The sequence below is a fragment of the Malus sylvestris genome, chromosome 2 (genome assembly GCF_916048215.2).
Source record: "Malus sylvestris chromosome 2, drMalSylv7.2, whole genome shotgun sequence".
Taxonomy (NCBI): domain Eukaryota; kingdom Viridiplantae; phylum Streptophyta; class Magnoliopsida; order Rosales; family Rosaceae; genus Malus; species Malus sylvestris.
In genome coordinates this window covers 28,778,067-28,787,853 of record NC_062261.1, presented here as the reverse complement: position 1 = coordinate 28,787,853, position 9,787 = coordinate 28,778,067, and the positions used below count along the sequence as shown (strand labels likewise).

General features: G+C 34.1%; 1 protein-coding gene and 1 pseudogene across 1 annotated transcript; both read right to left on the bottom strand.

Moving 5' to 3' along the window:
- Positions 1–651: 651 nt before the first annotated feature.
- Positions 652–1,522, bottom strand: LOC126602751 (uncharacterized; annotated as a pseudogene).
- A 6,498-nt stretch (positions 1,523–8,020) lies between these two features.
- LOC126586015 (RING-H2 finger protein ATL52-like) lies at positions 8,021–9,484 on the bottom strand. The gene is given in 2 exon segments (XM_050250683.1): positions 8,021–8,171; positions 8,174–9,484. Coding segments are annotated over 2 exon segments (1,062 nt in total). The 5' UTR covers positions 9,192–9,484; the 3' UTR covers positions 8,021–8,127.
- Between the last annotated feature and the right edge of the window lie 303 nt (positions 9,485–9,787).

The following is a 9,787-nucleotide window of genomic DNA, read 5'->3' as shown; positions in this document are numbered from 1 at the left end:
TTTTCTTTCATACATCAGTTGATTATATTTAAGAAACATTGTAATTATTTTGCTTTGAATCCAAAAATAGTGATTTCTTTTCTAGTTTACATTTAAGAAGCAGTGTGCCTATTTCATTTAGATCCAGAAACAGTGTTGTATTTGACCTTTGACTGTTTCTTTTCTTGCCTACATGTTTTGCTTGTTTTGCTTAAATTTCATAAACAGTGTGATGTATGTATTTATATGTGTGTGTGTGTGTATTTAACACTTTTAATTTTCTTACACATAGACTATTTTTGGAGGCAACCAAAGAAACAGAACATGGCACATGAGCTTGTTGTTCTAAAGTCATATTTGACATCATTGTTTATTGATGGTGCAATCGACTAGAATATAATTGATGCGTCCTTCTTCATCATGTCAGAAAATGAAACAAAAAAGAGACAAGAGCAAAATCTGTATATATATTGTCTTTGGAAACAGCTTCTCCTCTAATGTAAAACTAACACTGTCTCTGGAAAAACAACCAAAACATAAGACTGTTTTCGGAAAAAATAACCAAAAAAAAAATATTGTCTCTGAAAATGAAAACTAAACATGAAAATAGTATGATTATACAGATCTGGGATTGCTTTCAAGGTTAGATTCTATATACCAAGGCAACAACTTTTAAGAATCAACAATGTCGTCGTTTATCTCAGAAACTACCTTCTCTTTACTGAAGTATATAGTAGAATAATCAATGTCTAGTCCGCAAAATTGTTTTAGGTTTGAAATGATTTCCTTCGGTTTAATAAGTGGATTTGACTAAACCTTGTCCTTAATGAAAGAAGCAACAACTTTGTTTTTCTTCTTTCAGATCATTCTTTTACATGTATGCACATTGTGCAATTTCTGAATAATAAAAAAATCATTAATCGAACACTTTGATGCATATACACCCCAAAGACAACCGTTAGATTCTTTCTTAGAACACTCAGCGCTAATCCGACTCTTATTATTCTTCAAATATTTCAACTCAAACCCACACTCAACAGAGAACTTCTTCAACTTGTCACAAAAATCAGCACAACCTCTTTTAAAAATTTGACCCATGGATTCAATATAGTTTTCCCATTCAGAAGTCATGTAGCTATAAATATCATGAGAACCATCCCTAAATGATAATTTTCACTAACAAGCGTTGTAGAATATGATGTATAGCACGAAGAAGATACATTATCCATAGGTAACTCAACTAGATCATCTGTGCATTTATCAAAAACCAATATTTCTACCAGAGATTTTCCAACAACACCAAGAACTAACAACATGTTCTTAACATCGGCATCACAATCCAATAGAAAAGTAGATCTTTCACTCTAAAAATATCTCAACTCAAAACAACTTGGTCTCAAACCTTTAAACATAGAGCAAAGATCAACACAAATTTGATCGAATGTACACGTTAATGAAATAGAACTAATAACGCATAAATCACCATAAGTAAACTGAGCTAGTTTACCATTCTCCATAACTATACAACACAAAAAAAAACAAAAAAAAATCAATACACAAATATTAAATTAACATATATAACAATAACATTGTCTTTGAAAAATGAACAACAAAATAACACTATATTTGAAAAAAATGAACAACAAACTAACATTGTTTATGGAAAAAAAATTACCAAAACATAGAACTGTTTTTGGAAAACCCAAACCAAAAGATAACAATGTTTCTGGAAAAATTGAACAAAAATTAAAATTGTTTATGGAAAAAAGAACCAAAACATAGAACTGTTTCTGGAAAACCCGAATCAAAATATAACACTGTTTCTAGAAAAACTGAACAAAAATTAAAACTTTTTATGGAAAAAAGAACCAAAACATAAAACTGTTTCTGGAAAATCCGAACAAAAAAATAACACTGCTTCTAGAAAAAGTGAACAAAAACTAAAACTATTTATGAAAAAATGAACAAAAGCATCACTGTATCTGGAAAAACTGAACAAAAAACTAACACCGTATCTTCAAAACAAGAAAAAACCTTCTGCAACTCATATACAAAAACTGAACAAAAACTAAAACTGTTTCTGGAAAAACTGAACAACAACTGAAACTATTTATGAAAAAAGAACCAGAACCTATATAAGCCATGATCTTCAAAGCTAATCTTATCCTCACTATTAAATTCTCAATGCTAAGGTATTAACAATAGGTTTTAGTTCAATAATAAGCGGGTTGATTTTTGTGAGCAGATGCCATATTTATGTAGATAAACAATGGCTATGATTCTCCTATTAAATCCTTGTAGAAAATCAATATCGTCTTCCAATTTTAATACAAGTAAGTAATTCAGGATTCATTTTCAGTCTCAATACTTTGTAAACTTGAAGACAATCAAAAATCTTTCAATAAGATTTTTCGTTTATAACCGTCGAAAAGTTTTGTCCCCGTTACTTGATCTCTGAATGTTTGTTTTTTGCGATTTTATGCGTATGCGATCTCGAAGTATATATAAACAAGTTTGATGTTTAGATCTTTGAAATTATTTTCGTATAATGCGTATCCCATCAAGTTCAATGATATATACATATATATATATATATATATATATTAACGAACTTAAGAAATTGAATGGTATATACATATCATACAAATATAGTTGTAGGGTTAGGAATTGCAATTCCGAGGATGTGAATTTGATAATTTGGACCAAGCTTTTGCAATTCCTCACTATACAACTTGTCGAACTGTTCTTGGGCTTCATTAATTGTGTTGCATTACATCTTTTTCGGCAGCAACCTCTTTCTTTTCTTTGTAACAGTCTTTTCTTTGCCTTTTTTCGAAAAATTCCTCACCTTTCTCAATAAAAGGAATAGGATCAGCATTCTGCACATAGTTACACAAGTATTAAATATTAATTCAAATTATTAGTGTGAAACTGTTTATGGATTTGCAAAATGAATTCTAATTACAATTGTAGTTTTACACTGTTTATGGAATTTAAAAACAAAACTGTTTCTGGATTTTATAATTCTAGAAAATAAGGAAGTATGCATATAACAAGGTTTCTAGATTGTAAGTCACTGTTTCTCCTTTGTTAAGTAACATTGTTTCTAGATTTGTAGTACTAATAGCATGCAGATATCACTGTTTCTATATTTGTAGTAATATCGTTTCTGTAATCAAAATCATAATATGACATACTGTTTCTGGAAAATAACAAACTAGAAACTACCCTATTTATGGAATTTAAAAACAAAATTGTTTCTGGATTTTATAGTGCTAGAAAGTTAAGAAGTATGCATATATCAAGGTTTCTGAAAGTACTTCTCTATGAATCTATCCTCCTTACCATATTTGGAGGATTTATCAGTGTTTGGCAGTTTCACTCCATCGTTGTTTAGTCCAAAGATTAGAGCAACATCATTAGGTGTTATCCCTCTTAAGTCACGATCTCCAAATATGAACTTCTGTTTTTCGGGGTCGGAGCAATTTATAATCTTAATTAAGTTCGTAGTGGACTTCTTCTTCCTTTTGGTTACGACAAGAAAGTGATCCATGTAGAGTTTAATAAGACTTTAGAATGGTGTCTTTTTCAACTGTTCGCAAACATCTTTGCGGTCTTCAAGCATTGGCTTGTAAATTTCCATTGAGTCTGAAAACCCGATCATATTGCACCGATATTGGAGATATGTACTCCGACATCTTTTCTTTTTCTCAGTTGAAGTTTTCTTCTTATCCACTGGAGTTTTCTTCTTATCCATTGTTGGTTTCTTTGCAAAAGTCTTCCTTCTGATTTTCTTGGTTACCTGCATTTGTAAAAATGAACAAAGCTTAGGAATTATAATTAACTATTTAAGAAGAACAAACAGAAAATGGATTGAAGAAAACAGATAGTCAACAGTCAAGTTTTTACACACATTAAATTGTTTCTAGATCTAAATCATAAAAGGGACATTGTGTCTGGAAAAGTATCAAACAATCAAACTATTTCTGGATCCAAATCATAATAAAGGACATTGTGTTTCGAAAAGTAGCAAACAATCACACTGTTTATGGAGCTAGTGTTTATTTTTTGTTGGATTTCAGAGTCAGTACTAGGTTTAACACAAATCAAACTGTTTCTGGATCCAATTCATAATAAAGGACATTGTGTCTAGAAAAGTAGCAAACAATCACACTGTTTCTGGATCCAAATCATAATAAAGGACACTGTATTTGGAAAAGTAGCAAACAATCAAACTATTTCTGGATCCAAATCATAAAAAGGGACATTGTGTCGGGAAAAGTAGCAAAGAATGACACTGTTTCTGGATCCAAATCATAATAAGGGACATTGTGGTGGTTGGATTTTGGTTCTTTTCTTTCCAAATACAGTATTTGTTTGTACATAGACAAAACAAACATTGTATCTTATTTTTTTTCTTTCTAGAAACAGTGTTATGTTTTAGGTTCTTCAGAAACAGTTTTATATTTTGGTTCTTTTTCTTCCAGAGACAGTGTTAGTTTTTACATAAGGGAGCAAACTGTTTATGGATTCAAATCATAACAGGTCACATTGTTTTCTAAAATAGTGGCAAAACAATCATACTATTTTCTAGAAATGTTTAACTTTAAGAAGTGCATGAGAGTATAACAAGGATAAGATTATTACCTCCTTTTTGCCGGTTTGTTCCGATGGTGGTTTTGGTGCGTTTTGCACTTCTTTTTTCCCGGTTTGTTCCGACGAAGGTTGTGGTAAATTTTGGACTCCTTTTTCTCCAGTTTGTTCACACGGAGGTTCTGGTACATTTTGCACCACTTTTCAAGGGTTTGTTCCGATGGAGGTTTTGGTAAGTTTTGCACCACTTTTTTGCCCATTTTTTCTCTTGAACTTCTTTGAACTTGTTTTGGCGGTTTTATTCCGATGAATGCTTCATTTTTCAACTTCAATTTGAACTTTGATTTGGTTGTTTTTGAAATGGGGGAATTCGATTTGATATGAAGACAGGGAGTTATTATGGCGTTTTCATGCTAGGTTGAGGTTGGTGAAGAGTCAGATCTAATGATTTAGGGGTATTTACGGAAGTGTAGATTTGTAGCAGGTTGGGCTTGTAAGTTTGGCCCATGGACAATAGTTTTGGATGGTTTCTTATTAAACTTTGAGCCCTTTTGGTAGGAAATTGGGGCAGATACCCCAATAACCATAATCAAATCCGAAACCGAAAAAATTTGACAGTTACCCATAACTGTAAAATATCCGAAATTTGATGCCCGAAACCATACCGTTCAGATCGGTTACCTGTGACGATCGGATTTGACGAGTTAAATTGTCGTCCCTACTTCCAGTGTAGTAAGGCCCCCTAAGCAATAGACAACTCAATCTCCTTAAATGAACAGTAACTGCCCCTTTAAATTGAATAGCTTAGGCAATTCGTATTTAATATTAGTATTTTTTATTTTATAAAATAATAAAGGATAACTTTATTTATAATTTTGAATAATAATAAAAGATTAGTTGAAAGTATTTAAAAATATTGAAATGTAGTGTAAATTGGAAGAACATGGTTAGATATTTATTAAAAATATATATATAATTTTTTTTATTTTAATTAGTTTTTCATAATTTTTTTATATTTTATTAATTTTTTATAATTTTTTAATAATTTAAATTGTGGGTGACATCATCGTGACATCAACCTTACGTCACATAAGCAAGGCGTTGGCCCAGGCAATTATTGTCTGACTTCTCCATCGGGCTCACCTTGAGCCTAATTGCCTGAGTGGGCTAGAGTGTTATGAGTGGGGAGGAGTGGATTGGGTTGCCTATCTTCAAGGCAATAAGCAACGGTTGAGTTCGGTGGGTTTTCTAGGGAGAACTGTCTAGAAGGAGCTAGGCTCTTTTGGTACAATTTTTTTTTTTTAAGTACATCAATATTTTTACACTATGGGGAGTTGGGTTAATCCACACAATGGGCAACCTAATTTGATATCAAATTCGTCATCCACAAGATTTGAACTTACAACCTCTCACTTCTAAGGAAAGACTGAGTGGCAGAGTTTATGCAGAAAATTGGTGCACATATTATCCGCGCTGCTCTTCATGCTTTCCTGCCCAATTTTCAGGTCTTCATTTGCTCTTTTGACACAAAATCTCTTCAACTATTTGTTAGTTGTACATTAATTTATTTCGCCAAGTGAGTGCTACAAGGTTCCTTGATAAGCTCTCAATTTTAAAACGCAACACATGCTAATAATATACTCGTAACGGCAGTTTAGAATAAGAGAGTATATACAATGACACAAGCAATTAAATCCTTTTTTGATACACAAAATTACATTATGAGATTTTCTCATTGAAGAAATTGTTACAAAACGAAACCCGAGTCCACTCTCTTACAAACTTCAGATAACAAAAAGCCATTAAGTCTTCAGATTCTACATCCAACCTAATTAGATGACAAAAACAATTACGTCATATGTTTATACAGAGAAATCACGGTCGAACAAATAGAGAAAGACCTTCGAGAAACTCAAGAGTGCCATATAAGAACGTAGGATAATGAAACTGTCAGCATAAATCATGATTCTACGTCGCTATAGCTGTGACCTCAAGGTCTGCAGGAGTTTTTGATTTTACAAAATAGGAAGAGGCGTACGAATATTTATAGATGGTTTGTATTCTTGAAACCCTAGCATGCTGGTGGGCTGGTGATGCTAATTTAGGGGTTCATGTATTGGGCTTTACCTGATGTCTATTTCCTGATCATGTTGGGCTACCAACTCAATGTTTGGCAGATGTCCTATCCATATCAGCGGTTGTGTGGCTTTAGACTGAAGTGTTATATTGGTCCCAATCTACTTCCATTTTCTACTCTTTCACACTCGATATGATGATATTTTAGAGCCTAAGATGTTTCATTTCCTTCAACTTTATTTTCAACTCAATGAAGATTGATTTTGTGGTGGTTGGTGATTCCTCATTGTGCCCTTCCTCAACAAGAGATTTGGGAACGAACACCAATAATGACATATACATTTAACGATTGAATGTGTGTCCAAGAATTCAAGATAATTTAATGACCAAATGGAAGACCATTAGAGATGGGCTAAGAGGATCTTCAATGGAAGACCCTAGTTTAGGGTCTTCACCACTCTTTTAGGGACTTCATGAGAATATTCAGGTGCCTAAAGGAATATTGTTTCTAATAGAAGGTCATTATAGTACAATCCTAAAAGTAAATACTAAAATATTAAAAAAAATCATTGTTAATTTTGTTGGAGTATTGTGTCTGTTGATAAAAACAAGAAAAAAACCAAAAAGCTATCTCTACCGTTGGTTTCCCAATAGTAAAAAAAATGTCACAAGTTCGGCGTGGGGCCCATGACTGATGCTGCATCAGCAATTGTTAGTGGGTAAGCCTACATCCGCATGTAAAGGGAGAGTGGGATAAGCTGTTATACAACATTCACATGGGTGGAGTTTGTTTTCCACTCAAAATCAACATCGGGCCCCCTCTTTTGGTCTCTAGGTAGTCCTCATTTGTTGGAATTTTTACACAACCTTTGGGTAGTCCCTCTACTATAGAGACTAGAGCTCTATTCCATTGAAAGCTACAAAATTCTTAAAGTTAAAGACATACGGTGGTAGGGAAAATTTTTAAGCTTGCTCCAAAATCAGTTTCAAAACCATTACCAAATAGATGGAATCAATTTAGACTGATTTCCCTGTTTGCCCTTTATTTTTCCACTTTCCTAGAGGATCTCAGTCCCAGTCCTTATTCCCACAAGCACTTGTACTTATTATGCCATAATATAAAGAACTAATAAACAAATGAGATAGAATATATTTAGCAGTCCAAGGTGCAAACAAATGGTAATTGCAGACCATAACTAGCAAACTCTAGTATTTCTAAGAGCTTCCTATTTCTATAGTTTATGCTCTTTCAAGTATAATAACCATGTAAGAATTTTTTTAATTAAACAATTCTCGTACACAAGATTTGAACTCAAACCTCTTCTAACAAGCCGATAATTTATAGCGCTAGATTAAATCAGTTAGTCTCATATTTGTATGCAGGATCTCTCTTTTTGGGTATATAATATGGTATACAAAAGCAAAAGAAGAAATTGAGCGATTTTTACACTAATTTTGGAAAAGAGGAAAACAATGGTTTCAATTAGGAATGAAAGAATTCTTTTCCCTTCCTTACCTTGAGAAACTAATCTCCCTGTTGAAGTTGATCTCTTCAGCACAAGAGGACCCTTTACCAAGCTGAAAACTCCACTACTTCTAGGGCTGTTACTGGATTTGAAATTTTGTTCTTGATCAACTCCTTTTGATGATCCAATTTCCATGGTAAATTGAGCACTTCCCATCTGATTTTCCAAGTCCTCATCATCATCTTCACTATCATGCAAATGCAACACATCAGCAATGGAAACTGATCTCCTCAACTGCTGCTGGATCCCATGATCTTGTTCAATCTCACAACTGCTCACTCTACTCTCCAACTGACTAACAACCTCTTCCGAGTTATCTTGAACCACCAAAATATTTTCATTACTCCTATGTTGGTATTCCGAAGCGGACACATTCACCTCCTCCTGTGGATTTTCTTCAACCGGAGGCAGCGCTAGTTGCTGATGAGGAACAAGAGCAATGGCAGGAGCAGCAATGTTTGAACGACATAGCGGACAACTGGAGTGAGATTTGAGCCAAGTATCAATGCAAGGAACATGGAAAGCATGGCTACATTTCGGCAACAGCCTCAGGCTCTCATTTTCTTCAAACTCACTTAAGCATACCGAGCAGTCTGTGCCTTCCACAAGCTTATCACCTTTCTTGTACTTGTGAACCGTGATAGACTTGATCAGGGACTCATCCAGACCGTTATTTGAGCCTTGCCACGATTCACTAACTAGGTTTGGATTCGAACTGTCCATGTTCGTGTCTCGAGCTCCATCACTTCCTCTTCGCCTGCAGTATTTGGATATAACGGTGTAGTAAGTGACTAGAATGAAGGCACTAGCAAAGATGCCAATGATTGCTATAATGAGAGGAGAGAGATCTGTTGGAGAGCCATGGTTTTGGTCATCGGCTTCGGTGAAATCGAGTGAAGGAGGAGGAGGGCCAATGATATAGCACCATTTAGAGCAGTAGATGCTGCAAATCCCTTGGGAACAATCTTTGTATGAGTCATATGGTGCCCATGGATTTTGGTTTCCTGCAGAGCCCATATGACCAAAAAAACTCAATAACCCTAGCTCCCACCAGATCTTGCAAGTCCTCTTTTTCTTAATTTGGTCACTCACTTTTGCTTTGCTTTATCTATGCTAATGTTTTCTATGAGAGAGAGAGAGAGAGTATGTGTGTGGGGTTAAAGAAAAGGAGAAAAAAATAAAAAATAAAAAAAAAAGAAAAAAGAAACAATGAGGGGGTTGGAGGAAAATTAAAAATAAAATAAAAAGAGAAAAAAATAGAGAAAAAAATGAGGCGTTGGAGGAAAAGGGAAGCAACGTAGGAGAGGAGAGGGGAGAGAAGGGTGGATTACTGATGTGTGTCTCCCTTTTATTCCACCACTTTTTATTTAATCTGTTATTCTTTTTGTTTGGAATTATTTATGGTGATGGTTTGTTTTCCTGTCTATTTGGAAGTAGATGATTGGTAATTGAGTTCGTGATCCAATCCAAATCTCTTTAGTCGGTGAATATAGGCGAGAGGATATCTGACCAAAAGAAAAGAATATCGGGATGAGGAGAGTGGGCTCTTTGCATTTTTTTATACATAGCTACACAACACTGCCAACTAACTCAACCCCCGGGCTTCTTGTACG